The 27,633-nt window shown below is 51.7% G+C and overlaps 10 protein-coding genes across 10 annotated transcripts; 5 read left to right on the forward strand and 5 right to left on the reverse strand.

Moving 5' to 3' along the window:
- Positions 1 to 161: 161 nt before the first annotated feature.
- Positions 162 to 3,123, forward strand: BJX68DRAFT_80653 (putative histone-lysine N-methyltransferase (Ash1)). The gene is made up of 4 exons (XM_071049792.1): positions 162 to 1,429; positions 1,481 to 1,854; positions 1,911 to 2,110; positions 2,159 to 3,123. The coding sequence occupies exons 1-4, from the start codon at positions 253 to 255 to the stop codon at positions 2,880 to 2,882; spliced, it is 2,475 nt and encodes an 824-aa protein (XP_070904923.1). The 5' UTR covers positions 162 to 252; the 3' UTR covers positions 2,883 to 3,123.
- Positions 3,124 to 3,629: 506 nt separating this feature from the next.
- BJX68DRAFT_80657 (uncharacterized protein) lies at positions 3,630 to 6,457 on the reverse strand. The gene is made up of 2 exons (XM_071049793.1): positions 6,319 to 6,457; positions 3,630 to 6,239 (listed from the first exon to the last, which is right to left on the reverse strand). The coding sequence occupies exons 1-2, from the start codon at positions 6,328 to 6,330 to the stop codon at positions 3,672 to 3,674; spliced, it is 2,580 nt and encodes an 859-aa protein (XP_070904924.1). The 5' UTR covers positions 6,331 to 6,457; the 3' UTR covers positions 3,630 to 3,671.
- Positions 6,458 to 6,541: 84 nt separating this feature from the next.
- Positions 6,542 to 7,942, reverse strand: BJX68DRAFT_224624 (LYR motif-containing protein). The gene is made up of 6 exons (XM_071038283.1): positions 7,882 to 7,942; positions 7,406 to 7,712; positions 7,170 to 7,334; positions 6,996 to 7,058; positions 6,891 to 6,940; positions 6,542 to 6,834 (listed from the first exon to the last, which is right to left on the reverse strand). Exons 2-6 carry the CDS (start codon positions 7,454 to 7,456, stop codon positions 6,825 to 6,827), a joined length of 339 nt encoding a protein of 112 aa, XP_070904925.1. The 5' UTR covers positions 7,457 to 7,712; positions 7,882 to 7,942; the 3' UTR covers positions 6,542 to 6,824.
- A 104-nt stretch (positions 7,943 to 8,046) lies between these two features.
- Positions 8,047 to 8,943, forward strand: BJX68DRAFT_261198 (uncharacterized protein; the record flags this gene model as incomplete). The annotated part of the gene is made up of 3 exons (XM_071044107.1): positions 8,047 to 8,214; positions 8,265 to 8,362; positions 8,448 to 8,943. The coding sequence occupies 3 exons, from the start codon at positions 8,047 to 8,049 to the stop codon at positions 8,941 to 8,943; spliced, it is 762 nt and encodes a 253-aa protein (XP_070904926.1).
- Positions 8,944 to 10,898: 1,955 nt separating this feature from the next.
- Positions 10,899 to 13,777, forward strand: BJX68DRAFT_80693 (uncharacterized protein). Its single transcript, XM_071049794.1, has 2 exons — positions 10,899 to 12,353; positions 12,406 to 13,777. Exons 1-2 carry the CDS (start codon positions 11,033 to 11,035, stop codon positions 13,542 to 13,544), a joined length of 2,460 nt encoding a protein of 819 aa, XP_070904927.1. The 5' UTR covers positions 10,899 to 11,032; the 3' UTR covers positions 13,545 to 13,777.
- A 77-nt stretch (positions 13,778 to 13,854) lies between these two features.
- On the reverse strand, positions 13,855 to 15,877 carry BJX68DRAFT_224635 (uncharacterized protein). Its single transcript, XM_071038284.1, has one exon. It carries the CDS (start codon positions 15,858 to 15,860, stop codon positions 14,091 to 14,093), a length of 1,770 nt encoding a protein of 589 aa, XP_070904928.1. The 5' UTR covers positions 15,861 to 15,877; the 3' UTR covers positions 13,855 to 14,090.
- A 284-nt stretch (positions 15,878 to 16,161) lies between these two features.
- On the reverse strand, positions 16,162 to 19,307 carry sC (sulfate adenylyltransferase). Its single transcript, XM_071038285.1, has 7 exons — positions 19,262 to 19,307; positions 18,451 to 19,209; positions 18,323 to 18,350; positions 17,989 to 18,171; positions 17,632 to 17,777; positions 17,491 to 17,560; positions 16,162 to 17,430 (listed from the first exon to the last, which is right to left on the reverse strand). Exons 2-7 carry the CDS (start codon positions 18,617 to 18,619, stop codon positions 16,302 to 16,304), a joined length of 1,725 nt encoding a protein of 574 aa, XP_070904929.1. The 5' UTR covers positions 18,620 to 19,209; positions 19,262 to 19,307; the 3' UTR covers positions 16,162 to 16,301.
- Positions 19,308 to 21,035: 1,728 nt separating this feature from the next.
- met16 (phosphoadenylyl-sulfate reductase (thioredoxin)) lies at positions 21,036 to 23,040 on the reverse strand. The gene is made up of 3 exons (XM_071038286.1): positions 22,910 to 23,040; positions 22,149 to 22,841; positions 21,036 to 22,093 (listed from the first exon to the last, which is right to left on the reverse strand). Exons 2-3 carry the CDS (start codon positions 22,324 to 22,326, stop codon positions 21,348 to 21,350), a joined length of 924 nt encoding a protein of 307 aa, XP_070904930.1. The 5' UTR covers positions 22,327 to 22,841; positions 22,910 to 23,040; the 3' UTR covers positions 21,036 to 21,347.
- BJX68DRAFT_224648 (phosphoserine phosphatase) lies at positions 23,041 to 25,428 on the forward strand. Its single transcript, XM_071038287.1, has 3 exons — positions 23,041 to 24,217; positions 24,266 to 24,523; positions 24,583 to 25,428. Exons 1-3 carry the CDS (start codon positions 23,369 to 23,371, stop codon positions 24,895 to 24,897), a joined length of 1,422 nt encoding a protein of 473 aa, XP_070904931.1. The 5' UTR covers positions 23,041 to 23,368; the 3' UTR covers positions 24,898 to 25,428.
- Positions 25,429 to 25,498: 70 nt separating this feature from the next.
- BJX68DRAFT_261204 (major facilitator superfamily domain-containing protein) lies at positions 25,499 to 27,611 on the forward strand (the record flags this gene model as incomplete). The annotated part of the gene is made up of 12 exons (XM_071044108.1): positions 25,499 to 25,605; positions 25,659 to 25,783; positions 25,853 to 26,065; positions 26,127 to 26,239; positions 26,303 to 26,432; positions 26,496 to 26,640; positions 26,690 to 26,813; positions 26,875 to 26,939; positions 27,003 to 27,029; positions 27,080 to 27,172; positions 27,251 to 27,406; positions 27,473 to 27,611. 12 exons carry the CDS (start codon positions 25,499 to 25,501, stop codon positions 27,609 to 27,611), a joined length of 1,437 nt encoding a protein of 478 aa, XP_070904932.1.
- Between the last annotated feature and the right edge of the window lie 22 nt (positions 27,612 to 27,633).

Consider the following 27,633-nt stretch of genomic DNA (forward strand, 5'->3'; position numbering starts at 1 on the left):
CTTGGACAGCTGCTCGTGTTATCTGCAAAATGATCTCCGGCTTATAGGGCGTTCCCAGCGTTCCTCCTGATAAGCGGATTATTTCTCTCTCCAGCTCTCCATCGGCAGGCTAGTTTCTGACCAACAGAGCCCCCGTAGTTTAGTCACTCCTCTACGAAACCCTGGACCCCCGGACAGCTCAGCCTTTCCAGCCGTTATCATTTTGACTGAAGATACAGCACTCGCCGCAAGCCTCATCCTGCACACCGCGCTATGGATGGCGGACTAGGATTGTCCGGCGCGTCTCCCGCAACTCCCGCAACCATCTCGGACCTCGTGAAGAAGCCCCTTGACGCCACAATGGCTTTCGAATACACCGAGCAACTTCTCACACCCGAAAACAGCCGCTCGGAAACCTCTAGCAACAATGAAAACGCGTCCAATGAAGAAAAACCTACCCTACGGCGACGATCTACACGTGTGACACGCGCTTCGCTGCGGGGAACGGCACGCCTGGATATCGACGCGGAGATGGGCGATCATGGTTCACCATTTATTGCCGAGAAAATTGAGCATACGATTCTCGTCGAGGGTCTGGACAATGGCGCTGCGCCGCTGGGAAAGAAACTTCGCTCCTCCCAACTTCGTCATAGCATCGCGATCATGGAGTCGGCTCTGCAAACCGAAACGAGTCTTGTGCAGGACCATATGGATCCTGGCGACCACCCGATGGCTCCAGATACTCCGCTCTCGAAGTCATCGCACGAATTACAGCCGGAGGACGTGCCTGGCGCTTTGCCACCCCGGACCCTACGTAAACGCGTGGAGCAGGCATTAGCCCGGGACAAGAGTCACAACAGGCCAAGAGAAAGCTCTACAGCTACCAAACCAGACAACCAGACACCTATCAGGCGCTCCTCGCGCCTGAGCATATTGGGGAAGATCTCTGATCTCGCTGGGCGCGCGTCTACTGTGTTGGGAAAACGGAGCGCCACGACGGAACCGGACAGAAGGTCCAGTCTTAGACCTCGTCAACTTGCTGCTCCAAAAGAGGACTCTGAATCCACCGAGCAGCCGCCGACTAAGAAACGACGTGTAGCAGACAGTGAACCTCCTACCAAAGATCGATCAGGGTCGGAGACTGCGCAGGAAGCACCTGCGCCTTCTGAGGCTATCGCTCGGTTCAAGGCGAAGCGCTGGTTGACTCATGGTCTTTACTCGGGGCAAGAATATACAAACTCTCGACCAAGCCAAAACAGAACAAAAACCGCGAGGAGAAAAAGTCTCAACCAAAACCAGCCCAACCCCCAAAGGAGGTTTCTGCCGCTGCCGATGTTTGCCGGCGAGAGACTACTGCAAACGGGGAGAGATTTTGAGCTCCCTTTTGATATCTACTCCCCTCTTCCTCCAGGCCAGCCAAAGCCCAACGAATGGAGAAAAACAAACAAAAGTACGTGAAATCACCATTCATGGAGGAGGAATAATACTGATTAATGATTAGACGTCTTTGTCGGCGAAGCTGGCAGCATTTGGCGAGCGACGAAGGAAGAGGAGCTGTCCAAGTGTACTTGCATACCAGAGACCGGCTGTGACCAAGATTGCCAGAATCGCTACATGTTCTATGAGTGTGACAACAGCATCTGTGGGCTTGGCCCTGAATGCGGCAATCGGAACTTTGAAGAGCTCAAACAGAGGGCTAAGGCTGGGGGCAAGTATAATGTTGGAGTTGAGGTGATTAAGACTGCAGACCGCGGCTACGGTGTTCGCAGTAACCGCACGTTCGAACCAAACCAGATCATTGTGGAATATACGGGAGAGATCATAACTCAAGCGGAATGCGAGAAACGCATGCGCACTATTTACAAAAAGAACGAGGTCTTTTTGCTCCCCCTGTCCGCAGTGTCTTTGGCTTGTTTTTAACATATAAATAGTGCTATTACCTGATGTACTTTGATCAAAACATGATTATCGACGCCACCCGTGGCTCCATCGCTCGTTTTGTGAACCATGCCTGCGAGCCTAACTGTCGTATGGAGAAGTGGACCGTGGCTGGAAAGCCACGGATGGCCCTGTTTGCCGGTGACCGCGGTATCATGACAGGAGAAGAGTTGAGCTACGATTACAATTTCGAGTGAGTGTGCCCACCCCGTTTTGCAATTTGTACTGATCAGTCTACCAGTCCTTACTCGCAGAAGAACGTCCAGCAATGCCGATGTGGTTCAGAAAAATGTCGTGGCATTCTGGGCCCTCGGCCACGGGAGAAAGAGCAACGTGCAGAACTTAGAGCTGCAAAGCTAAAGGAGATTGCGGACGCAAAGAAGGCAAATGCCGCCAAAAGAAGAAGGGAGAATGCTCTCAACAAGTCCCGTTCCCGTACTAATAAGAAGCGTGGCTCGCTGGCCCCATCATCCCTGAAATCCGGAGTCAAAAAAGCCGTTTCGAGAGCCCGAATGGCCGTGACCAAGGCGGCCGTCTCCCGGAAGAAGGCACCAAATTCAGCTCCATCCACCGTTACGCCTAAGAATTCCAGGAATACCGCCTCGAAGAAAACTGCAGGGAGTTCCAGATCTGGGGGTAAGATCAAGCTACCTACAATCAAAGGTAGCAGAGGAAAAGCGAAGACTACAGCTCGGGTCAGGAAACCGGCACAGACATCCAAAGCCAGAGCTTCCAAGGCTTCATCATCACCAGCTAAGCCTCACAGTCTTTCTACAGAAGCTAAAACCAAGGCTGCCGCTGTGAATAAGAGCTCGCCCACTCGAAAACGAACATTAACCCAGAAGAAAGATGTCTTAAAAGAGGTTCGAGAGACGATCAACAAGGGACCTTCGAGAAACATCTCGAAGGTAGCGAAAGCCCCGATTGTCTTTTCGGGACGGTCCGCGAGGACGAAGAGACATTGAAAGGGGCAATGTCAGATTTTGGATTTGATACTACAGCCCACCAGTTCCGTGGTGTTTGCCCTTGATGGGCTGTTGACTCCCATTAATTCCAAGGTTTGCAGAGTGAGTCGCCCGCTCATCTGTATTTTGGTCCTTCGTTGTACCCCCGGCCCCTCTTGGTCAGATTTGCTCCTTTTTCTTGGAGCCTCGCTGGCTCTTCTCAGCAAATACACAGGGACTTGGAGATCCTAGCATAGATGCCTGATACTCTTTTTCTCTGCTCATGTCTCACTTATCCTTACTTCTGAAGACTTTGGACGCTACCTAACTACGGAGCCTCGGAAGGGTACTGGGTCTCTCTGGCGTTGCCAGTTGCTCGTCGTTTTTACCTTTATTTGTTATTTGGCTTGGGATTGCTCGACGTTTTCTGATTTTGATTCATGTTTGGCATCTATTATGGAATATCTCAGGTGTTTTGTGTCTGTGCGTTGGAAGAAAGGGAATGGAGGTCTTGCTTTCGGCTGATCAGGGTAGCGTGACAGGATACTATTGTTTTGAGCTAATCAAGTCCAATATACGTGATTCAGGGGATCCATTCGCCAATATAGTCCATGTGTTACAGGGTTTACTCATTTATCACTTTGTTACACGAGCAGTAAGCGCTCACATATCTCACCAATGCAAGAAGAATCGGGCCAAGTCCAATCGGAACACCACTCGCCGCTGAAAAGCCGCAAAAAGGAAAAGACGATACAAGGATCAATGTGTGGTGCGAAGCTTTGGCATTAAGGCAAGCGCCAATTGATGTATCTAGCTTTTGTTTGCCTCATCTTGTGGCAGAGAAGTATTACCGGATGCTTCATGTTCCTGCCCTTGTTGGCCTAATCCGACCTCGACCTGTCGCTCTCCATGCTGGGCCTCAGGCACAGGCTCGGCGGGCCCAGAAACAATAGGAGGGCTCCGAACAAACGAAGGAGGTGGCTGGGCAATCTGGGCTTCAGATACAGGCTGGACAGGAAGCGTAACGTCCATCTTAGCTGAAACCTTGTCTCCCAATTGTTCGTTTGCATTCTGGGGTACTACCTCACGTGAGGGTTCCGTTCCTCGCGGTTGCTCTGCTGCAGGCACCGGGAATGACGGTGGCAGCGGAGAGTCTTGGGCTTTGGGAGGCTCTGCTGTTGGCGCGGACGGAGCTGGAGCTTCTGATGGTGCTTGTCCTGGAGCTGATGCCTGGGGGCTTCGAGCTGGTTGTTCGGTTGTGGCTTGTTCGGGTATCGTTGAAGGACCTCGGATGAAGGTTAGAGGTTCTGAGGGTATATGTGGTTCTGAAGCCTGCTCGAGTGTCCGTTGCGGTTGTTGCTGCTCAGCCTGTGTTGGTGGTGACGATTGGAGTGCTGGTAATGGTTGTTGTTGTCGTTGTTCCTGTTTCTGGGATGCGGTTGCTTCTGGCTCAAGCAGGGTGGCGGCAGGTATGGTTGGGGTTGCGGTTTCCTCAGGAGCAGGTTCCCTTACTTCCTCTGCTGTTTCTTCAGGTCGAGGCTCTGTCAGCGTCTCGATAGGTGCTTGGGAAGGAACGACCGGCTTGGGATCTGCTGCGCCTTCCTGAGTGGGATCCTGTGGACGCTGCTCTGAGACCTCTTGCTGCCTGTCACGAGGCGTCTCCTGTGGCATATTGTTCAGACTAGCTTCCAAGTTATCCAACAGGTCGAACTCGTTTGCGTCTTGCTGAGGTTCTAAATTCTGGGTAACAGTGGCAGCCTCTGGAGCCTCAGCCTGCGGAGGTTGCGGCACTGCTGTTGGAACCTCTAAGCTCTCTGTTGCTGCTTGGGCAGGTTCGGAGACCGACACATTTGATTCAGCCATGACTATATCCATTGGCTCTGCCGGCTGTTCAACAGCGAGTTCCTCAGGGCGTTGCGCTGGGATGTTCGTTGGCTCCATCACGGGAGCTTGTTGTGCATGTGGCGGGGACAGAGATTTCTCAGTATGGACTGGCTGAGTGATTTCAGAAACCATCTGTGGTTGTGTGCTAGGAACCGGTGCCGAAGGAGGCAGACGATCATCAGCGGGCGCAGCATCTGTCATTTGAACATCTTCCTTTGTTTCAGGCGGCGCAAGTTTCACTTCGCTAGGATTATTCGCAGGCATGGAGCTCGACAAATCGGTGGCCGGACGTGACAATTCGTCGAGAGGGGGCACAGATGGATGTGTGGGAGGCTGCACGGAGCTAGTCGCCAATGGAGCCTCTGACACTTGTGTAGCTGATGCAGGTGTAGCGACTGTTTCAATTGCAGGACCAGGTGTCGGCTTCAGCTCCGGTTCAGTACTAGGTTGCGGGCCTGGAGTTTCTGGGGTTTTGGCGTCAAAACCGGACTCATCTCCCTCGCCATCATCGCTTTCCTCGCCCTCTTCACCATCGTCATCCTCATCATCCTGGGTGGTTTGATCCACCGACATTCGCGACGAGTCTGTGTCTTTTGCTGTATTATCCCCTACACCAGCAGCGGGCCCATGAACTAGAGAAGCGTCGGTTCCTTCACCTGGGGCAAACATGACCTTCTTTCTCCTGCCCTTGAGTCCCTTCGCCTTACGCTTCGGAGGAGGAGGTCGTCTCCTTGGGGGAGTGAGAACTGCTGCTGAGCCTGCTTCTGCGACGACCACACCCTGCGCGTTGACCACCCCAACACCTTCAATGACAGTACCCGGGGCGGGCGCCTCGGGAGTCACTGTGACTTTGCTATTATCAGCAGCCAACTGAGAATCGTCGGTAACTTCGCCTTCAATCTTGTGTCCTTCAGGAACCCATGCTGCGTAGATTGAGATGTTACCCGTCACTGGATCAACTTTCTTGAACCGAGTTTTTCTCATTGGCACCGACCCGTTGGCACCTTCCACAACGCCAGCAGTGGCCCCGTATAGAGATGGCAGGCCCGGTCGTCGTTTGGCCAAAAACTCCACTTCTGGCGGCTCCATATGCTTGGGGACCGTTGCCCATTTGCGCATCGAGAAATTGCGCTCCGTATTCTGTATCACTTGTTGTTCTTCCGGATCCGTAGTCTCCTTTTCTTCGTCTTCAAAGTCCTTTGAGGCTTGACGAATGTAGATGCATCCAGAACGCGCCGCGCGCAGAAGAGCTCGACTCATAGGAGCAAGTAGATGACTATCCCTGGGCATTGGATTCTCAGGGATGGATTGCTTCCCACCTAGTCCGGGAGGTTCTGACTCGGTTCCGTCGGATTTCGGTTCTTGCGATACAGTTTGAATCTGGCGCGTCCATCGTCGAACGGGAAGTCCCTCGAAGACATCGTGGTCGATCTGGCCGGTTCTGGTGCGATTCACGCCGTCGCCGAGTTGGCGCCCTGATCGGGAGGACCTAAACTACGTAGTTGTTAAAAATTGATCATAAAAGCCACGCGACTGCAGCTCTCAGTAGCAATGATAAGTGATTGAAACTCACTGTTGGGGGCATAGAGCGCGACCGCTTGAATCCCGACTTCCCTGGAAGTCAGGTCCTACACGGAAAACAAAACCCAAAGTCAATTAGAAGTTAATAGTTCCCGGAATGATTGAAGCGCCCCACGTTTTGAGAATGGACGATAAAGTTGCTGGAAATAATGAGGTGATGACAGAGGAGGCCGAATGGGATCTCATGAACGAGGCCCGGCGCGAGCGACACGTGACCTGTAACCTCCGCAACTTACGAAGCAGCACAAACTCAACTAGACAATAGAGGCCTTTTTTTTGACGGAGATAGCTGAGAGAAGACCCGAGTTTCGGAGTGATTTGTATCAAAGCCACAAGAACGTAATTTCAAGATAAAAGTACAGGTGATTCCCAAGTCTATTCTTTCCCCGCCGCCATCATCAGCACCTCAAAAGTCACGACGGAATATCTGGACTGGGGTGTCCAGTTGGGGCGCCACGTGAGATAATTGTGTTCCAAAAATGTATACGACTTGCTAAATTAATCCCAGCTGGTACAGGTTAGGTTTGCGACGTAAGTGCGATGAACCTAGGGTGAGTATCTTACCCAGTATCCTTTTGGCGAACAATTCCTCCTTCCTGTCCGGTTTCCTTTCCCTATACCAGTTTGTCAAGGATAACTCCAGGAAGAAGTCGGAAATGCGTAACTCACTGTTTTTTGGCCCTCCACAACCAACTTATCCAATTGATAGAACTGACTGATCACGGTTTGTCTCTAAAGATGGTGTGAGCAAATCTTGTGTCACGACGGATGTCCGGAGGCCCTTGGATCAAGGTCATTTCGGCAGGCGTCCGGCGCTCCAACACTAGGAATATCGTGACTGACCTTCATCATCCGCAAGCTCTGTAGTCCCTCCTGTATCAGCTCTTGAATTCTCCGTTCCTGAGTCTCATGCTGATGTTCGCGGAAGGCATCTTTGGTCCTTCGAAGGGCGTACTCGCGGAAATTGTAGTTAGAGAATTGTGAGGATTGACGAAGCAAAGACCGGAACTGCGCAGTACAGGGAATAATTAGTGCTCCGAGATCCATTTGATATTTGGTGCAAATTTGGATGCACTTACTAGAGACCGGGCCTGGAACGCAGTGTCCCGCTGAAGCGCAGAAACAGACATGGTGGCACTTCTACTTAGATCAAGAGTGGAGATGGAATATGAAGGCGAAGAGCCGAAGGAAAACGGAGAGGGAATGTCTCAGGGGATCGTTGAGCGCGAGCGGAGGTGTATCGGGATGACCGCGGAGACCTGATTGATGTCACCGGACCCGGCCAGATATCGGGCTCTGGCGAACAGGGCGCGTGGAGACAAGGGATGAACAAGCTCAAATATTGAAAGTCCTCTATTGAGCCAGTCCAGCCATGAAAAGGAGCGGCTTTTCGTGAAGTGTTAGCTACGATTCCGAGTGTCGCAAGCGGAGGTGGCGCGGAGATTCCAAGCTCCAGTATCGGAGAGAGCCACGGGGCAAGGAATCGTTCCGTCGCACACAATCCACAAGAACAGAGATCGCGAATGTAGAAGAGGATGAACGAAGAAATACTTACGAGATGGGACACTGAGTCAACTGGTGAGGTTGAGTTGTGAGGTTCTCGAGCTCGGGAAATTCTATTGCTTTTTTTGGGTCGAGATGACGGAGTTATCGGACTCGCTACCGCCTCCACTTTCGCCGGCATCCCCAACTTCCCTCACCTGCACCTCTTCAATACCCAATGGCACAACTGGCTACCCCTCCTGCTTCCCGACAGCCCTCAGAGGCTCCCGATTCTGACCCAGCGACTGACCTTGTACGGTCATTGGATACACTCCTGGAACGATATCTGGAGCTCCTTGATAAACACCAGAAATTGCAGGGCGAGTTAGCGTCCAGGTTCTCATCGGTTCGGTCTACCAGATTTTCTGTGGGAACAATAGCTGACCATTGTGGAAGGGGTTTCTCTCTCTTGCTCAAGCGAACTATACGTGCCCCCCTGGCCGAAGGTATGGTGCTGATTACTATGACGAGCGGATGAAAGCCACAAAAAGAGTGTGAGTTGACGCGGGCCAAAGAAGATTCGAAGTCTTGCTCAGACACCATTTGAACCAAATGTCTGATCGGACGATCTATAAACAGTTTATTACAACCTCCGCCCGCAGGCGAGCAAGACTATATAATCGAACGAGGAGAATTGCCTGATACTGCTGCATCAACGAAACAGATCTTCTCTATCGTATCCCCCTCAAACAGCGATGCAAACGAAAAGTCTGGTTTAAGCGACCAGAACGAGCTACCAGTCCCAAACAATGAGCCAGAGGCAGAATCCAAGCTTCCTGGTGTTGATAATGATACTGGCTGCAGGAATACTGTCGAAGATGCGAAAGATCTGCCAGGCCCAGTAAAACCTGTGGCAGAGACAGACTCCAAGCCCAATTCGCAGAAGAAGGGCTCACACGCTTCAAACCCCATGAGATGGTTTGGAATATTAGTGCCGCCTTCTTTGCGAAACGCTCAAAAGTCCTTCACGGAAGCCATCGAATGCAAAATGCCTGAGCTAGCGAGTATTGTTGTCGAGATGCAGGCTGCGGAGAGGAAGATTCTTCGACTGCGGGAGGAACTGGGACGACAGTAGTGAGTGCTCCAGGTATTTCTATTACTGGCCCTCTCATGAAGCGTCTGCCGCGCTTGTGGGGCTCTTGCATCTTGAAGCTGGAAGATTAGCTTTCGTCATAGTTCCAGAATCAAAGTTGATCAGGGCCCAAAATGCTAAAAGATGACACGATTCGACGGCTCAGAGAGTCATCGGTCCAGCCTCAGCAGGCAGGATCACATGAGACTCGGTTTATCGAGTTCGATCGCCCTTTCCTTTTCTGTCATATTCAGTCGATGCACCCCGCGCATGCTGCTCTTGATAGGACAAAATTCAATATCGTTCTCTTCACCCTCTTCCGCAAATGAGTCGTCGTGGCAGTTGGCCCATTCCAGAAAATAATCCTTCTCGATGTCTCCAAATTAATTTATTCCGACGCTGGCGTTGTTATCGAAACGGAGCTAGTCCATCAAACTAGCCTAGCCTCCCCTGAAAGCGAAATTGCCCGACCCCAGGTTCGGGAACGTCACCTGAGAGAAAAAGAACCCTAACTTAATTGGATCATGCTTGTACACATTATTCAGGAAGCCGGGCCCTTCCTGACTCCAGAGTACACACCTCGAACACTTGATGGCGTCCGAGGAAAAAGCTCAGCGATTATTGGCGAATAGTCGTCTGCACCCTGGTCTTTTGGGTTGGATCACACCTTGTCACACGCCTCCCCTGGTTTCAGATGGATTCTCTGCCCGTTATGAGTGGGGATTCCTCTCATATCTGAGACGTGCCGTCGATTTAGCGGCCCGGACCAGCCAATAGCAGCCGCCTTGGAGAGCCCCAGCAATCCTCTGGCTCTGGGTCACAGCATTTGGCCAATCTATCGCTTTCGCTTAGATCTTCGACGACATGGTGACTGATGGTGCTGCAACGACTTGCAAACGATGAAACTGCACCGTAGTCCAACAGAGAAGCGCGGAAATCCTGTGTTTGAGAACTGGAGACTCGAGACTCTCACTCTCGTCGCTGGAACATGATTACTGTTTCTCTCTGTATGCTGCAAAGCATGTCTCTTTTACCCTCCGTTCACAGTGTTCAGTCTCCAGGCCAACTCAACGACACGCTCCTAAGATAGCTCGATCCCGACACCCAGCAGTCCTTTGTGACTAGTATTTCCGCACTAGCTCATGTCAAGGAAGCCGGGAGTCGGAACGGCGTCCCCACTGACAGTTTCTAAATCCAAGGACCAAGGTCCTGACCATCAAGTTAGGCTGTGCAATTTTTAGCCTGGTGTCTAAATCTTGACCAAAGTTAGCCTCGACAGCCGTGCTCAGGGATGGGAAGAGAGGTCAATATTCACGTCTGAGGCTTGGTTTGAGGGTCTCCGGAAGACCCTTTCTCCCTTTCATTACCCACCAAGCGTGAGGTGCTCTCGTCCAAGTGATTTTCTTGATCTTTGAATCACCTCGGACACCGTCGCATCTCTCTTTTTCTTCTCAGGCAAGAGCTTGAAGCTCTCTGTATCCTGGTATTTCTGGGCGAATCTGTCAGTCTCAATTCAGGTGTTGTCTCCGATATCTGGATTTGACCATTTGATATCCGTCAGGCACGCCTGCTTGAAGAGTTGGCTCATCAGCTGAGAGAGACAATGCAACTGTGAGCGAGTCTCAACCCTCCTTTTCTAATTCTTTCAATTCCATTGCGGTATGCAACCTCTACCCAGCAACTACAGTTCAGCTTCGGTGGTCTGCGAAACAGTCTTAACTCTCTTTTCCAGATCTTTTGAGGCATTGAGTGCCCTTTTTCTGAATTCACACACATTCGTTCAACCTTGAGCATCTGGTTCTCAAGTCCATTCTTTTCAACCATTTATACTCGGTATCGCATCCTACATTGAGTCTTTGCCTTGGCTCAGTCATCGAAAGCCACTATTCATCTACATTCCTTTTCATCACTGGACATCCTCTCGGCAGATATCAAGCTGGCTTTTGTTCTCGTGCACCGTGTTTTATCAGAGTAATTCTCAACATTAGCACTTACTTTCTCTAAATTCTAGAAGCTGGGAAGCACTCGTTTGACCGTCTAGATCGACGCCTTGCACCTTTTTACTGCAATCCCTGCTAGTCATCCCGCGAATATGGACACTGGTCTCAGCGATTCACATGGACGGCCCGACCCTAGACTAGCCGAGAGAAAAGGATCTGTTCGACGGGCAAGAGAAATGCTAGAAGCAGGTCGACGACCCAAGGTCCGAGTTCCGCAGGCAAAAACAATCGCACCTTCACCGGGGCCGCGTGCCCCCCAAGCAAACGGATGGCCTCTATCGAGTAACGGTAGCCCACAAACGCGCCTGGTCGATCCGCAGGGGAGGCTGTCAAACATTCTCGACTCGCAAGGAAGGCTGCTGGCACCCAGAGGCACGCCACCTCCCCATCGCCCAAGCCGACAAGATCTCCCATCACCTTCTGTCTATTCAGAAAGAAGCGTCTCGGACGCTGTACCTAGTCCGTTGCATCTTCACCACCCTGGCCCGTCATTCTCTCAACCTTTCCATAATCAACAGCACATCCACCCTGCTCTACGAGAACCTATCCCTGTCGCAAACGAAGATATGTTCAGGAAATCAGCAGCGGAATCTGTGGGATCTATCCCTTCGATACCTGATTTTCCACCGCCTCTCCCTCCAAGCAAAAATGGCAACCTCGCTCCTCCTCCAATGCGCTCGATCAAGAATCGCCGATCGTCTGTGTCGCCAATACCCGAGGAATTGCCTGATAGCCCAACAATAATGAATAAGCCGTACGCGCAGAGCAGAGTGACTCCTTCTAGCTGGAACTCTGAGCAGCGGGAATCCGATATATTGGGGGCTTATCTTGATAGCGATTCAGATGGTGCTCAGCAACCCCCACGTACGACCGAGCATGCTGAAGCGACTCTAGTTCGACAGGCTAGTCTTGGGAAACGGGGCAAGCCTTCTTTGCGCACGATAAGCAAGCCTAGCGCTGGCCCTCCACAGTCGGCAAGAAGCAACAACGAAACTGTTGCGGCATCAGAGCCCATGGCCGGTGCTAGTCTCAAGGAGATTGCAGCTGTTCTACAAACACGAGACTCCTTTGACTCGTCCTCGTCTGAGGAGTCACATATTGACCCCGAAAAGCCGCCGATTATGCTGGGAGAGGATAGAGGCGCCAATCGCCCGTACAACCATCAACGGCCCTCAATAGATGGAACATTACCTCAAAGAACTCCTACCATGAGTGAGACAAGGCCTGGAGCCCGAAGGCCGCCTCGCCTAAACATGAACGCTGTCCGAGAGGCTGAAGCTCGCGGTAGTCTTACGAGTCTCTCGGACTTGATCAAGCGTGCAACAAAACTTGCAACGAATCTTGAGCATGGGCGGACAGCAAGCCGGAACGATCTTTTGAATGCTGGGGGTGGCTCCAGATTTCCGTTTCACGGTAAGCCTTGCCAAAGGGCGCGCTGCCTGTTGATCAAGCTAACGAGATACAGGTGACCCAAATCGCAAATCTGGCTCTATCAAAGACATCCTAGCCTCGTTCCCTAACCCTGCTGCCACGCCAGAGGGCCGCTCTTCTTGGCCTATTTTCTGGAGGAGGTCCACACTCCACCAGCTGAACTCCCAGGAACGGGGTCAAGAAGCAATCCAAGGGGAGAAAGGCACCGTTCGACGACGCCGTTGCTGCGGAATGCCCTTATGGGCATTCATTGCCGCCTGCATCATCCTGCTTCTTGTTGTCGCCGCCGCCGTACTTATACCTATCTTCTTGGTTGTGGTCCCTCGCGAAAACAAGAGTGATGACGGCAGTAGTACAACATGCGCGAGGACTTCTCCTTGTTCAAACGGCGGTGTAAGCGTCTCGAGTGGTGATGTCTGCTCCTGTGTCTGCGTCAATGGCTATACTGGCTCGCGCTGTACGAACGAAGGTGATGCAAGCTGTGTCACTACTGAAATTACTCAAGGCTCAGCATCGAGGAATGCGACTGTCGGAGATGACCTTCCACGTCTATTCCAGGACTCACAGAGTAACTTTAGCATTCCATTGGATCCTGTTACTATCATGGCTCTATTTAGCCAAAACAACGTCTCGTGCACGACTGAAAATGCGCTAGTGTCTTTCACTGGCCTATCGTCCAACAGCAACGAACGCCGCTCTGCCCCTCTGGATCCTCAAGCATTCGACGATGGGGATTCGCTTGTCTCTGCATTCAGGCATGTTCCCACCACTTCAATTCTCGCTCCAAGGTCTGTTGCTACGATCAACGGTATTCTTGTTGAATCCACGCCACCCCCGACCACCGAGAGTTCTGAAGATGCGGAAGAAGGGGAACCTTCTCCCACACCTACAGCTACTGCACAACCAACCTCGACTCCAGACACTACCAGTACTGAGGTTGTTGATTTCTCCCGTATTGCCGTGCTATACATCCTTCAGAAAACTGGCGAACTCAACGCGGCTATGTTTTCAGCGGAGTCCATCGAGAAACATCTAAAACGATTCTCCTCCAACTCCACGGGTGGGAACTTGGTGGTTGACCTCATCCCTTCGGGTGTGATGGGCAATTTTACCCTGGACTTCGACGACTTTACGATCACTGATTTTGACGGCGACACGGTGGGTGACGCTTAGACAGTAAAGTTTGATTTCAACAAGCTCAAGTTCCCCGTCCCTTCATCCTACAGTCTCGGCTGTTGGATTCCCATTTTCGCATTCCTTTTTATGTGCATAATTATCTTACAAGTGCCCACTGCACCTGTTTTTTTTTGTTTCTCTTCGGTGGGAGGTTTCAAGTATATACACCCGTCAGCTTTCCATACCAATTGTTACCTATTTCTATTCCTCCAGTTAATCTTTGGCAAGATCATATGGAGCGTATTCGCATGATGCGCGGCTAATGCTGTTGGTTTGCCCTACTATCTATACTTCGAATGCGAAGTAATATGCATCGAGACATTCCTATTGCGAGATCGAGACACCGATCAAGGGTTCATCAGTACTAATATACACTTGAACATAAACAAAGTCACATGCAGCCAACTACCCTAGCCCAGAAGCCCAATTCATGTATAAGAAGTAAGTCAATTACGACTGGTATAAACTCCGCCAGAACTCCATAGAAGCACATGTCTCTTTGATTGTGAGAACAAAGACTAGAAATGGCTCCCGGAAGGCTGCTTATACAAACAAGCCAACCCCCGATACGAGCCCTTCGAATGCCGAATCCATCACAATTATGGGCCGAAGCTTGGTGATCCGATCGTTCAAGATTGACTGTTCGGCCTCCCACCTCTTTCTCGCATTCGTCTTGGTCTCAATCTGCTTCTGCGAAGGGCCGAGCCACGAACCCTTGTTCTTGCGCTTTTCAATGGTCTCCGCTTCTTCTTGCTGAGCCTTGTTGACGAGCCGAGAGACCATTGTCTTCCAGTTTTCCAAGCCAACACGAAGACAATCAGCGCAGCGGTTTTGTGGCGTGGATGCATCGAGCTCGAGAAGGGTGCTTTCGGCGATATCAACTGCATCGCGAGTCCAGGCCAAGCCCGTTTCCTCAGAGGACGAGGCAAAGATGATTTCGCCGATATATGCCATTAGCCCTGCTTCGTCACAGGGGGCCATTGCGGTGCGGAGAGGTGGTTCGTTTCCGGAAGGTGCGGGTGGAGGGTATTCGACGGGGACTAGCATAGTTTTGAGAGTGTTGAAGAAGGAGCGGATGGGATCGCTGGTCCGTTTCGGGAACGCAGGCGGAGGGGGAAGAAGCGCACCGGGAGGGGCTGGTGGGAGCGCACGGCGGGCTTTCAGGACAGAGGTGAAGATTGATAGGGCTGTGGGAAGGTTCCCAAATTTGGCGTGATGGACTGCCAGTGCTGTTGACACACGGAGGATGTTCTCGGACGGCGCGACCTTTGCGTCATTCTGGATCACTCCTGTCTTCACGTCGACCACACTCGCAGCATCAACTGGGAATCCTGCGGCCGCGATATCCATTGCCCATGTATACATGTCGGCCGCAGTGCTCTGAAGTCCTTTGTAATCCAGATAGTCTGCATATGCGAGAGCTGCCTGGACCTTTTGCCTTGTATCAAAGCCACGGGTAGTCAGGATCTTCATATAGAAAACCTCTGGACTGGGCGACGCGGGCTCGGAGTTTTCCTCAAGCGGTACCTTTTGCTTCTTTGGCACTGGCTTAGGACGAGGATTCGACGGACCAACAAAGTACTCTGCCGGTGCTGAGACGCGCTGTACACGATCAGTCAACCACCCCTCAAGATTCTCTGCTGCCTTGGCGGCCCCCATGAGAGCTTGAAAGTAACCCCGTCTCCACGGTTCACTCTTCGCTGTGACGTCGTAACCCGTTCTTCCGACACCCTCAATAAAGATTCCGCCATCCTCCTGCTCAACGATACCCTTCCCATCAATTTCCACATCCTCCAAGCGCATCAGCAACTCCCTCAAATAGCCCGCCACCATCGGCCAATCACTCAGTAACTTTCCAATCTCCTCCGGGTGCTGCCATGCCGCAGCCGCCCGGAGACACCATCGACTCTTCCACGACCATTCCGGCGGCGTGGGCCACTTATGCTCGAGCTCTTCCTGATATACCCCGATCTTGATAATCTCATACAGGATGAGAATCGCGCCGAACGACAGACTAAATCGTAGGACACGCGACATGCGCCTTTTGAAGTGTGTGCGGCTCTCAGTTGAAACAAGCCTTGCATAGTGCTGACGGAGATGGACAGATAGAGGTGGAAGAGCTCGATTGATAGGCGATGGGGAGAGAAAGGATAGCTGTGGTCGACTTCGCGGGGTGGAGAGGGTTTGAAGAGCGGGCTTTTGGGTGAACAGACGGCGACATGGTCGGCGAGTGCTGATTGGGACAAGCCGCGGGGCCAGTGAGGGTTCCACTAACCCCGATATTCGGGGTATGCGTGTATGTTGGCGGAGCATCCTGCGATGGATGTGTTGTAAGTTGAATGGAGTCGGTAAAATCGATGATGGTCGTTTCGAAGAGCTGTTTGCATTGTTTGCATTATTGCCAGCTTCTAGTACCGATTGCCTTTTCGGGACCAACAAACTAAGCCACACTTGAGACGAATGTCACTAGGTATGCAGCCCTTAGTCAAACTGGCAAGGCTGATTATCATTTTATATGATCCTTACGGTTACTTAAAATGCACGCATCTTTCATACTTCTATGTTTCGTGACATAATATATACTGACTTGCTTACTGTCTACAACGCAAGGCCTCGTCGTTCGAAGATCATAATCAATCCATTATGATGGCATTCAACCGGTCTATAATTGTACCCATAACCAAACCAATCCGATCCCAGAGCTTCATCTTTATATCGCATCAAACAAAGGAAATTAGAACATAAGAAAAACATTTACAGACGCTCAAAGTAGCCCTCGCTCTCGAGAAGAAGGATGATCTCGTGAACAATGGAGCGAACGCTCTGCTTGGAGACATCGACGACCAGGTTGGCATTGGTGGGAGCCTCATAGGGGTCATCGACACCGGTGAAGCCCTTGATCTCGCCGCGGCGAGCCTTGGCATAGATACCGCGCTTGTCAGTCTTCTCGCAGTATTCAAGAGGAGTAGCGACGTGGACCAGGAAGAAAGAGCCGCCAGTACCCTGCACAGCCTCACGAGCAGCCTTGCGGGAATGCTCGTAGGGAGCAATGGGGGCAGCAATGACGGCAGCACCGGCGCGGGTCAGTTCACCGGCAACGAAAGCGATACGCTGGATGTTGGTGTGACGGTCCTCGCGGCTAAAGCCAAGCTCGGACGAGAGCTCGTGGCGGACAGTGTCACCAAGGAGGAGAGTGACAGAGCGTCCACCCTGCTGGTTGAGGGTAACCTGCAAAGCACGGGCAATGGCATCCTTGCCGGAATTCTGGTAACCGGTAAGGAAGATGGTGAAACCCTGAGTGGCGCGGGGAGGGCTGGATTCCCGGAGGATCTTGACGACTTCGGGGTAAGAGAACCACTCGGGAATGTGAGCACCGGTGCGGAGACGGTTGCGGAGCTCGGTACCGGAGATGTCGAGGGTCTTGACACCAGCCGGAACTTGGTCCTTGGGCTTGTACTCATCGGTATCAGGCAGGTAGGTCACCTGCTGGAACTCGACAACCTCGATGCCCAGCTCTTCGCGGTACTTCTCGACGGCGTGCTGAGCGTCATAAGGACCGTAGAACTCCTCACCCTTGGAGTTCTTACCGGGACCGGCGTGGTCACGACCGACAATGAAGTGGGTCGCACCGTGGTTCTTACGGATGATCGCGTGCCAGATAGCCTCACGGGGGCCACCCATACGCATAGCGAGGGGCAAGAGACCGAGAACTGCCATACCGTTGGGGTAGCGAGGGAGAAGGGCCTGGTAGGCGCGGACACGGGTGAAGTGGTCAATGTCACCGGGCTTGGTCAGACCAACGACAGGGTGGATGAGGACATTGGCCTGACGGGCACGTGCAGCACGGACGGTCAACTCACGGTGAGCTCTGTGCATAGGGTTTCTGTAGACAGTGTGAGTCACGCCATTTCTGTATCTGCAGCTCGAACAAGTCAAGACAAACCTGGTTTGGAAAGCGACAACTCGGGACCAGCCGAGCTTGTCGAAGTGGATACGAAGCTCCGCGGGGGTGTCTAGAGAACGATTGCGTTAGCTTTACTTTTTCTTGCGTCTTTCCTCGGCGGAGGGGCCTGTCGAAACATACAGCGGAGGCCCACATAGTCGTAATGGTTCAGCTTGTTGATAGCCTCAAGCTTTCCACCAATGTAGTATTCATGGATCTTAGTGTTCAGGACCTTGATAGCGGGGTGCTCTGGATCACCACCAAAGACAAGCTTGGCCTCCTTCTCCCTATACAAAAAAAAATGCGGTTAGCAAATCACGTCATTGGATTCTAAGACGGAGCCGATGCGCCTAGGGCTCTTGGCGAAGCGCAATTCTGCAAGTCCGATCTCGGCGAGATCCCAAGCCAATGACTGATGTTGCATCTCACGACAATTGCCAAGGGCGAGAATGTGCATGTGCCAGATTCGGAAAAGAATGGAAAGCTCGAAAAACTCACTTATCAGGGCGGTAGATGTCTTCGATTGTGAGAATGGCAAGGTTGCGGTCGTCACGGAAATCGCGCAGGGTAACACGAGAGCCAGGCTTGAGTCCGGCCTCATCGATGGCCTCCTTTGAAGCGTCTAGAGTAATGGGCATGGAGAAAACGTTGCCGTCGGCGAGTCGGCAGTCGGCGACGACACTAAACGAAACAAACCCCCAGCATTAGCAAAAAGTTCAAATAGCTTGCGCATACTCTTTCCACGACGACGTCAATTCAGAGCGTATCCCCGTTCAAGAACAGCAGCGCATTGTGTAACAGAATTTGAAAGCGTGAGAAGAGGGAAACATACCCATCGTAGTCCTTCTGGTTCATGAAACCTGCAGCGCGCGTTAGTTGTAAATTCTCGAGGAAGCAGTGAAGCGGGGCACAACTCCGCTGTGCCACCAAATCAAGGTCAAGTCGCAATTGTCAACGTACCCTCGAGAGGACTGAAGCCACCGTTCATGATCAATTCCAGATCGCACAGCTGGCGCTCAGTGAGGACGATTGCGGGGAGCGTCTCGGCCTCAGCCTCGAGCTCGCCTCTGCGGGGAGCATCGCGGGCGAGGAGATCCTTCAGGATACCACCGTGAGGAGGGTTGGCCATTTTGTATGAGCTGCGCTTTCAAAAACGGGAATTGAAAGAGAAGGTGAAGCAGCAGGAAGGAGGGAGGTGGAATGCAAAAAAAGATGGGAAGGCGATGAGGGGCAAGAATGCGAGGGAGACTCCCATTTTAAGGAGATGGAGAAAAAAGGCCGAGCCACCTGGGCGGAAAACGTGCGGAACCAGAGATTGACAAATTCAGGAGAACGATTATTACTACATTGATCATGTCTAGCCAAAGAGACTGTCGCGATGGATTTTCGGGGTGGGGAAGTGCAGCGTCACAGCGTGGATGGTCGGAGGGTCTACGTATACTCTTGGTCCAAGGTTATTCCATCATTACGCACACTCGAACCTCTGAAACTAGAGCAACGCGGCTGCTAGAGAACATGTAATCAAATGCTGAGCCTACAGATAACCCCAGGATCCCGTCTTTGATGGCCATGATTTTCAGGGGGAAGATTATCGTCGTCAGCATGGAGGATACTACCTTGGTATCATCAGTTTCGACAAGATGAGGATATTGAAGCTCCTGGCCAATGATGATAATTTGGACATGTGCACACTGCACGCTGCAGGAAATGGTATCTAGCCTTCCAAGGCGTTAGAAAAAGCAACTATGCAAGTCCGTGGGGGCTCTGTAACCTGTTTTATAAAAGGCTGCGAGCTTCCTACACTTTTGAAACAGGGCAAGCGTTTGACAGCAGAGACGATGCGAAGTTTTGCAAGCAATAAGATATCGCAATCCCGGCCGTCGATGGCGTGCGCGCTAAACTTATTTAGGTATAGCTGCTCTTGGCTCATTTCCCCTCGAATGAATCCTGTTTGGAGCTTGCTGGTCAACCCCCAAGGGAAGATGTCGTGTGGTCTTTGGAGCCGGACAGTCAGCGATTTGCATCTGCTCTGTATATACCTGAATATTCTCTCTTGGCATTGTTGGCGACGTAAGCTCTTTTAAAGTGTCTAAGGCTTGTAGCACATCTTAGCCAGCAGCTGCTCGCGGTTCGCCTACTAATTGCCTACTAATCTTGCTCAATTGTTTTGGAACTCCGGTTGGGAGCCTCGATGCCTCAATAGGGCTATTTAGCGGGTTTAAACTCTTTACAAGGTAAAGTTAGCGTGGTCGGCGCCGTAACTCCCTCCATTGATGCTTCAATTGTCCTATTTCTATCTCTGGCCGTCTACCCCTTTCCCTGTCGATTCTTGAACCTTTAGCACTGAGGGACCAAAAGTGGAGCTATCCCACAGGCTCCCATGCTTTCAGGGGTAAAGTAAATTTCAGGGAACCATCAAGTGGCGTAAGATGCGTTTGAGCCTGCTGCAGGCTGCTATCGACGCTTCAAAGTTGGTACCTATGGGAGGCCCGCCGGGCTCTTCCTGTGCCGCTCTTTTGCGCCGCTTATGGGAACATTATCTCGTGATTTGTTAAGCGCATTGTGTTGGTTTCAGCACTACTTGGTAACATAAGATGCTTTGATTCAATCACAGCACTAAAGCCTACCAGGGTAGAACGACGAAGAACAATATGCCAAGAGATTGATAAGATTGATAAGAATCGATCTAGCAGTGATCTGCGGTTCTCCCCACACTGACTTTAAGCGCGGGAGCGCCAGCGCCTCGAGGTGGTGCAATCGCACAAACAAATTGCGATTTTATTACTCCGCAAGTTTATATCCCTTAGCCTCTTCAGCGGCTCAGCCAAATGGCTAGACCTAAAGCCAAGACTTGATCATCGATTCGATCACGACAAATTCGCCGAGCCTTGCGATATTGGCTTTCGGTCGTTGCCTTGCGAAAGTATGACCACAGCGGCCAGACTGGTGGCCGCATCGGAGAAATACGGGGTCATTGCTTCATTACGACATTTGCACAGCTTTGACGTGCTTGGGCCTACTCTGGGTACGACACGGAGCATGAAGGGATGTCCTCCTACGAGTAGAAACTAAGCCTGGTTGCGAAGGGCACTGACTTTTCGTGGACCAAAGTTAAATAGCTATCTGGGCAGAAACAAATGATCATCGTGGTGATGAATAGCGCGGTGTTCTATTGGCAGGTAGACCAAGCCAGGTTTTTGCGATGACTGGTATTTTTGGACCTCTTTCTCGCGCTTCTGACAGCACGACAACACTCCGCCCTGAAAACAGTCAGTCTGCTTGCCATTATTGTTCTCAAGTAAACTAGAGTCCATTCGATGCTACTTGTCCTCAACGAACATGATTGGAGCGGACATCAGTTCTCCTGGGCAGGGTTCAGGGGTCTGAGAAGAGGGGTTGATGCTGGCACGGACGTTTGCCTTCGTCTGCCTTTTCATTTGCGCGACCAATAATGCTTCGCAAGGCTCAGGTTCTGGCTGGAAGCTTTCTGGAAACCCTCGTTGCCCCACTGGCTTTGGCGAGGATATGCCACAATGACTGAGCAGCGATCATCTAAATAGGAAAAAGGCCTGAGAAATCTGACGTTTCTATAATTCTGTATCGTATTATGGTACTGAAGATTGCTCCATGCGTCACTTTTTTCTGTACAAAACCCTCATGTGGGAAGAGTGATTGGCATGAAAATGCTTTTGAGAACGTCCGCCCCCCCCCAAAAAAAACAATCTTTCAAACAATCGTAACAACATTATGTCCATAACTGCGCCGATGAAGTAAAAGACACTGCATGTAAACTCGCTAGAACGGGAACACCAAGTGGAAACGCCAGTGCAATGCAAAATACGACCATAACCCAATACTTATTGGGCGGTTGTGAGCTGGTTCTGCAGTGCTTGAGACAGGGCCTCCTCCTGTCGCTTGCGCTCCATCTCCATAAGGTACTGAGCGTACTTGGATCGAGGGTTGTGGATACCGCACTCTGTCTTTGCTTGACCCTTCCAGCGGCCGGAACGCTCATCTTCGTTCTCTTTCACAGGTTGCGTAGAGTGGTAATCACCAATGCTTTTGTAGCCCTTGTCCAGAAGCTCGTTGTATGGTAGGTCGTTTTCCTTGACGTATTGCTTGACTTGGTCGAAATTCCAGTTGGCGAGTGGGTTGATTTTGATCAGGCCGGCCTCGTCGACCTCAATTATGTCAAGATCTCCACGCTTGCCTCCCTGACTGCGTCGACGTCCAGTCAGGACAGCATGGACGTTCAGTTCACGGTATGCACGTTGAGCCGGTTCCACCTTGGCGACCCAGTCATAGAGCTGGTCATCCGTTTCCCAGAGTTTAGCACCGTGCTTCTTGGCAAACTCCTCCTCGGTTTCGGCGCCTTGAGGCTTGTAAACATGAATGTGTTGATGAGGGTACCTCTTGCGGACCTTGTCGACAAGGGTGAGGGTCTCTGGGAAGTGGTGCAGAGTGTCGAGGAAGATAAGGTTGACCATTTGAGGGCGTGGAATGGACAGTTTGGAAAGCATGTCCATGATCACGAGGCCTGTCAGACCAAAGGCGGTGGTCTGGTACAAGTGAGGAAGCGAGGTGACACACCATCTGAGGACATCTTCGGGTTGTTAGCCAGAGACCCATGAACTCTAGTAAGGCAGAAGGGCACCAACCTTGAGGCTCGAGGAATTGAAGCTGTCTGTTGAGGAATTGCAGATGCGGCTTGGTGAAGACGATTTCGGGGAGATAGTCGTCGCTTGAGCCCCCACTAACATAGCCGGACTCTGTAGAATCCCTCAAATCCGTGGTCTCAGTGTCGGAGGGGTAGTTGGAATGCATCTTGGCTGGCATATCGACTTACACAACCGGAAGGGTGTGTGTGCAGTGCCGTGTTTAGGGGAATTGTGGGATGATGTGATGCTCTGGCGGGGGAGTGGGATTGTGTAGAGAGGGGAAAAAGTGCCAATGGCCCGTCTGATATAGAAAAACGAGCAGACAAGGGCAATCACGACATCATCGGCAATGGAGCCGCCTTTTTCGCTGCCTTTCGTCCCTCATACATGCCGATTAATTCTGCCGGCCTCGAGCACGACATTTTTGTGACCGCCTGTCGTGTTTAGTATAGTGGCAATCATATTGAGGCTAGTTGTGAAAAGTTTGATCCTCTCAGATCAAGCAGAGAGCACGCCATCGATCACGTGATTTTCATCAGGGTGATGAGAAATCCACCCGCTCCGACATGGCCCTGGAAACCGGGCGAAATGCCCTCGGAGAAAACAGGTCGCATCGTCGAGGCTCGATTATAAATCGTCTGTTACGGCGCAGAAGCGGAGGCAGGGGTTATCCCTTTGTTGAGCCTGATGACACTGAATAATGGTGATTAGCTATCAGTGACGAAAGAGGAGATGAGAACAATAGTTACATAGTTAGTTACATTTCACAGATTAGTAAGGATAATTTCCTTGTCCAAGCTGCACACCTGGAAGTCGGATGTCATCCCGACGATGTTGTAGATACCTGAGGGGACTCATCTCCCAGGCTGGATTCTGGAAGACAACCCCCACTTGGCTGGATAGGAGTTGCGGGTGAAGAGTTTGGGACGGTTGCCTTTCTGCCAGGCGGAGAGCACGTGGGCTTTGCAGAGAGCCTGAGGCACGATATTCCCACGTGCCGTCGATCAATGCAGGACATGGCAGGTTTGAGTCTCGAATCTCTTGATTCTGACGAGCGTCTGGATTTCTTGCGCTTCTCACCTGCATCCCGTTCTCGCGCTATCAGAGGGACTCTTTTCCCCCACGCGCGGGCCTCGTTGAACCCCGCGCACTTGTGCCATCTTCCTATTGTCCTTCATTGACCCCCTCGTTCCCCCACACTCTTGCATAAGCTTTGCGAGATGTCATCACCCAACCCCGCGGGATCTCGTCCGGCCCGTCCTGTCCTGCGCCAGAGCTTCTCGAGCAGCTCTTTCATCCATGACCACCAGCAATACAAACCCCCTGCTCCCGCCCCCGCTACCGTTACCCAAACCATAGGAAATGTGCTCGGCAACCTTAATGAGTCTCCGCCATCGGCCATTTCCCGAAATGCAAATCCCATCAGTCCCGATCCTAAGAGGGTGACCGAGAGTGGCATCATCCACAGCATCTTCCATCACCAGGAAGGTCTTCTCCCTCAGGGTACCCCAAAGCTGGTCGCAACATTATTTTACAAGTCTTCCGAGCCAGTCCATCCCCACGTTCATCCCGATTCCTCCCCCAATGCTCGACCCGGGGATAAGCTTCCACACCCCACGGTTCCTGTCGGTTCGGCTCCGACCCTCGATATTGAGAAGATCCCGCGCGAACCACCGGCACCGGAGCCCGAGCCACTTGATCACCTATACGGCCCGTATGTGTCACAGCTGTGCCTGACAAACTTTCTTCAAATCATCGAATCTCTTCCTACCCCGTACCATCGCATGAACACCTCCCACCGCTGTCTCGACCAACATGATCAGCCTCGCGTCGTGGAGGTTACGTTCTCCCCACCACCAAACCCAGATTATCTCACATTTGCGGATCTGCGGAAGCACGAAAGCATCTGGCGTTTTGAAAGGGAATGGAACGTGGAAGTTGTGCTGCAAAAGGAGAGTGTTTTCCGCAAACATAAGCGATTGGTTGTCTTCGACATGGACAGCACTTTGATTCAGAACGAAGTGATTGATGAGATAGCCAGATTTATTGGAGTTGAGAAGGAAGTTTCTGTTCGTATCTCAAAGCTCAGCCCAGTGTGCCGGCTCTAATATTGATAGGAAATTACCGAACGTGCGATGAATGGCGAGCTTGACTTTTCCGCATCGCTCAAGGAGCGAGTTAGCCTCCTGAAGGGAGTCCCCGCGGATGTATTTGAAAAGCTGAAATCCGTCATCACTATCGCTCCTGGCGCCAGGGAACTGTGCAAAGGACTCAAGAAGCTTGGCTGCAAGCTCGCAGTCCTCAGTGGTGGGTTCCAACCACTTGCGGAGTGGCTGGCTGGTGAGCTTGGTATCGACTACGCCCATGCAAACCATGTATGTATACGCGTCCCCTCAACATTGCCCTTGTCGATGTGAGCTCACATATTTCCCAGCTCGAGATTGATCCCACATCGCAGACCTTGACGGGCAAACTTGTCCCAACCTATCCAATCATTGATGCGAACCAAAAACGTTCTCTGCTCCACTCCATCGCAGCGGAGAACGGAGTTGACATTGTGCAAACCGTAGCCGTGGGCGATGGCGCGAATGACTTGCTCATGCTTCACGCTGCTGGGCTTGGTGTTGCATTTAAGGCCAAGAGCAAGGTTCAGCTCGAGGCACCCACTCGCCTCAACAGCGAAAGCCTCCTGGACATTCTCTACCTTTTTGGTTTGGGCAATGATGAAATCCAGGAGCTCATCGCCTAGGTTCAATAAGACATCTTCCTGTAGAGCAGGAGATTCTTCTCCTTCGCTTCCCGCTTGGGCGCGGCTAGCCAACCTTCATATCTTCTTCATATTATCTCAGTTCTTGCCTGTACATGTATTTGGATATGCTGTTCAGGACGTCGAAACGAACCGTCGAATACGGAACCGGCTGTAACCTAGCGTTGGTGTAACACGATTCAAACATAAACATGCTATAGTCAAAGAAGACAAAGACCAGATTATTTGATCCGAGGGTAACGCCAAAGGTTGAGAATGACCCGATTGGGCCCGCCGGCTGCCGTTGCCCTAAGTTGGAGGACAAGGGCTTCGATTGCGGGGGAGAAGTACACCGGTTAGGTCCAGACTCAAGATTCCATCACTTGATGATCTTAGATACGGCATTCACATCCAAAAAGCCTTTTACGCCAAGTTGTTCCCCGCTAGCAGGTTATCCTTTGGAGAGGGGTTGCCCTCGGCCCAAGGCTATGTCACGCAAAGAGCGGAGCAGAGTGTTTTGAATTCTTAAAAAGCAACAACATGTCACCGCGTAGAATAAGCAGGAATTAGTCTATACTATTTGCATGCAATCATTGTGCTCACTATGGCAGATAAAGACGCCAACGCCTACCATCTGGAGGAGGCTGAGCAGCAGGCTGTTTCGGGAACCAATACGCAGGATTGGAGTGACTCGGAGGAGAGAGCACTCGTGTATGACTTCGATGCCAGGAGCGAGTACAATATTTGCCGCTGACTTCCAAAAGAAAGAGAATCGACTGGCATGTCCTCCCAGTGCTATGCGTCGTATTCGCCCTCTCGCTGCTGGACCGGACCAACATATCCTCAGCCTATATTGCAGGCATGGCCCAGGATCTGGAGCTAAGCGTAGGTATGTGTTGTTCCAGGCCACTCCCACTAGTCTTCAATGTACAGTATCTTACCACGCTTCCTCTTCCAGGTGCCCGGTATAACATCGCCCTCCTCCTCTTCTTCGTCCCGTACGCCCTCTTCGAGCTCCCCTCGAACCTCGTCATCCGGCGCATCGGCGCCAGAATATGGCTTAGTGGCCTTATCATCGCCTGGGGCGTATGTGTTCTCGGAATGGGATTTGTCCGGCATTGGGTCCCTCTTGCTATACTGCGGATTTTGCTCGGAGCGTTTGAGGCTGGATGTGAGTCTACCAAACACACGGCCCTCTTTTGAAACCACGACAGGCTGACAGAAGACCTAAGTGTTCCCCGGTGCCGTGTTCATCATCTCGTCCTGGTACAGAACGTATGAAACGGCGAGGCGAGTCTCTATCTTCTACATGGCCTCGTTGTTCGCGTCGGGGTTTGGTGGCATTGTATGTTCTCTCAACTACCCACTGACACTCAAGATTGACTTGTGATGCTGACAATTGACATAGATCGCATACGGCCTCTCTCTGATTCGAGCGGGTGATGGAATATACCGACAAGGCTGGAGGTGGATCTTCATTATCGAAGGTGCAGTCACGATCGCTGCAGGGTTCATCGCCATCTTCACTCTCGGACAATGTAAGGCTCCTGCCTGGCCTAACCCTAACCACCTTGCCCTCGGCTAACCATCCCAATATAAAGTCCCCGAAAAGGCAAGCTGGTTAAGCAGTCGCGAGAAGCAAATTGCCCTTACCAGAATCGCCAACCAACACGGTGGCCGAGAGTATGAGCATATCACTGTCAAACAGAGTCTAGTCTATCTGATGGATTGGAAGCTAGGGTTCTAGTGAGTTCATAGAGACCGAGTATCAAGCAGGCTCGCTGATGCTAGCCAGTGCACTGCAATACTTTATCTGCGCATCAAGCGTATACTCGCTAGCATTCTTCATGCCCATCATCCTGAGAGAGGGAATGGGCTTTACCTATGCTCTTGCTCAGGTTCTGACTAGCCCGCCTTATGTATGTTTTCAGAACTTCTCATGCTTGTAGTCGTCACTGTCTAATCTGACCTGCCGAATAGTTAGTTGCTGTCGTCCTTAGCCTCCTCATGGCCTGGATCTCCGATAAATTCCGCGTTCGATGGGTGTACGTGAAGCGCCCAGCCCATTAACACTACACTCCTACGGCTATTGACTAAACACCATCTAGCATTCTATGCACCCAGTCAGTGACCGCGTATGTACCACCTATCCCTCCTAGACCCCTCACTGCTGAAAACCCCTTAGCGTCGTCGGCCTCCTAATAACCCTCTACGCTGTGCCCCCCGGGGTCCGCTACTTCGGAACCTTCCTCGCCGTCTTCGGCACGCAAGCAAACGTGTACGTCTCCCATCCCATTACAAATAAACTCCAGCATATACAATCCAAGCACTGACTAGTGCTGACGCCACGAGTTAGTCCCGCAACCCTAGCCTACGGCCAAAACCAGACCGCGCAGCCAGTACGGAAGGGCGTCGTGTCTGCGGCGATGATTGCCGTTGGTGCTGCGGGAGGTGTTACAGGGAGCACGATTTTCCGTGCACAGGATGCACCGATGTATCTTCCGGGGATGTGGTATGTATATTATCGATGTATAATGTGGATAAAGAAGAGGACAGGCTAACTCGCTCATCGCAACAGGAGCACGATTGCGATGCAGATGCTGTACACGGTTGGGACGTTTAGCATGTCTATGTATCTTCGTCGTCGAAATCGGTTGGCGGATGAAGGGCAGATTGCTGCATTGGAGGGAGTGGAGGGGTTTAGATATGCTCCATAGAGTAGAAGGGCGAAGGATAAGA

Source organism: Aspergillus pseudodeflectus (genome assembly GCF_044049435.1).
Source record: "Aspergillus pseudodeflectus strain CBS 756.74 chromosome Unknown BJX68scaffold_2, whole genome shotgun sequence".
In the NCBI taxonomy this organism is placed as follows: domain Eukaryota; kingdom Fungi; phylum Ascomycota; class Eurotiomycetes; order Eurotiales; family Aspergillaceae; genus Aspergillus; species Aspergillus pseudodeflectus.

What these genes read in the sequence shown, in the direction of transcription:
- BJX68DRAFT_80653 (XM_071049792.1), top strand. Translation starts at nt 253, where the DNA reads ATGGATGGCGGACTAGGATTGTCCGGCGCGTCTCCCGCAACTCCCGCA. An exon ending in ATGGAGAAAAACAAACAAAA is followed by an intron (nt 1,430 to 1,480) that starts GTACGTGAAATC and finishes ATTAATGATTAG; the next exon opens with ACGTCTTTGTCGGCGAAGCT. An exon ending in AGCTACGATTACAATTTCGA is followed by an intron (nt 2,111 to 2,158) that starts GTGAGTGTGCCC and finishes TCAGTCTACCAG; the next exon opens with TCCTTACTCGCAGAAGAACG.
- BJX68DRAFT_224624 (XM_071038283.1), bottom strand. Translation starts at nt 7,456, where the DNA reads ATGTCTGTTTCTGCGCTTCAGCGGGACACTGCGTTCCAGGCCCGGTCT. An exon ending in CGTTCCAGGCCCGGTCTCTA is followed by an intron (nt 7,335 to 7,405) that starts GTAAGTGCATCC and finishes TGTACTGCGCAG; the next exon opens with TTCCGGTCTTTGCTTCGTCA. An exon ending in AGAGCTTGCGGATGATGAAG is followed by an intron (nt 7,059 to 7,169) that starts GTCAGTCACGAT and finishes CACCATCTTTAG; the next exon opens with AGACAAACCGTGATCAGTCA.
- BJX68DRAFT_80693 (XM_071049794.1), top strand. Translation starts at nt 11,033, where the DNA reads ATGGACACTGGTCTCAGCGATTCACATGGACGGCCCGACCCTAGACTA. An exon ending in CTCCAGATTTCCGTTTCACG is followed by an intron (nt 12,354 to 12,405) that starts GTAAGCCTTGCC and finishes AACGAGATACAG; the next exon opens with GTGACCCAAATCGCAAATCT.
- BJX68DRAFT_224635 (XM_071038284.1), bottom strand. Translation starts at nt 15,860, where the DNA reads ATGCTCCGCCAACATACACGCATACCCCGAATATCGGGGTTAGTGGAA.
- sC (XM_071038285.1), bottom strand. Translation starts at nt 18,619, where the DNA reads ATGGCCAACCCTCCTCACGGTGGTATCCTGAAGGATCTCCTCGCCCGC. An exon ending in AACCAGAAGGACTACGATGG is followed by an intron (nt 18,172 to 18,322) that starts GTATGTTTCCCT and finishes TGTTTCGTTTAG; the next exon opens with TGTCGTCGCCGACTGCCGAC. An exon ending in CGACTATGTGGGCCTCCGCT is followed by an intron (nt 17,561 to 17,631) that starts GTATGTTTCGAC and finishes ATCGTTCTCTAG; the next exon opens with ACACCCCCGCGGAGCTTCGT.
- met16 (XM_071038286.1), bottom strand. Translation starts at nt 22,326, where the DNA reads ATGCCAGCCAAGATGCATTCCAACTACCCCTCCGACACTGAGACCACG. An exon ending in TCAATTCCTCGAGCCTCAAG is followed by an intron (nt 22,094 to 22,148) that starts GTTGGTGCCCTT and finishes AACAACCCGAAG; the next exon opens with ATGTCCTCAGATGGTGTGTC.
- BJX68DRAFT_224648 (XM_071038287.1), top strand. Translation starts at nt 23,369, where the DNA reads ATGTCATCACCCAACCCCGCGGGATCTCGTCCGGCCCGTCCTGTCCTG. An exon ending in GAGTTGAGAAGGAAGTTTCT is followed by an intron (nt 24,218 to 24,265) that starts GTTCGTATCTCA and finishes TAATATTGATAG; the next exon opens with GAAATTACCGAACGTGCGAT. An exon ending in ACTACGCCCATGCAAACCAT is followed by an intron (nt 24,524 to 24,582) that starts GTATGTATACGC and finishes CATATTTCCCAG; the next exon opens with CTCGAGATTGATCCCACATC.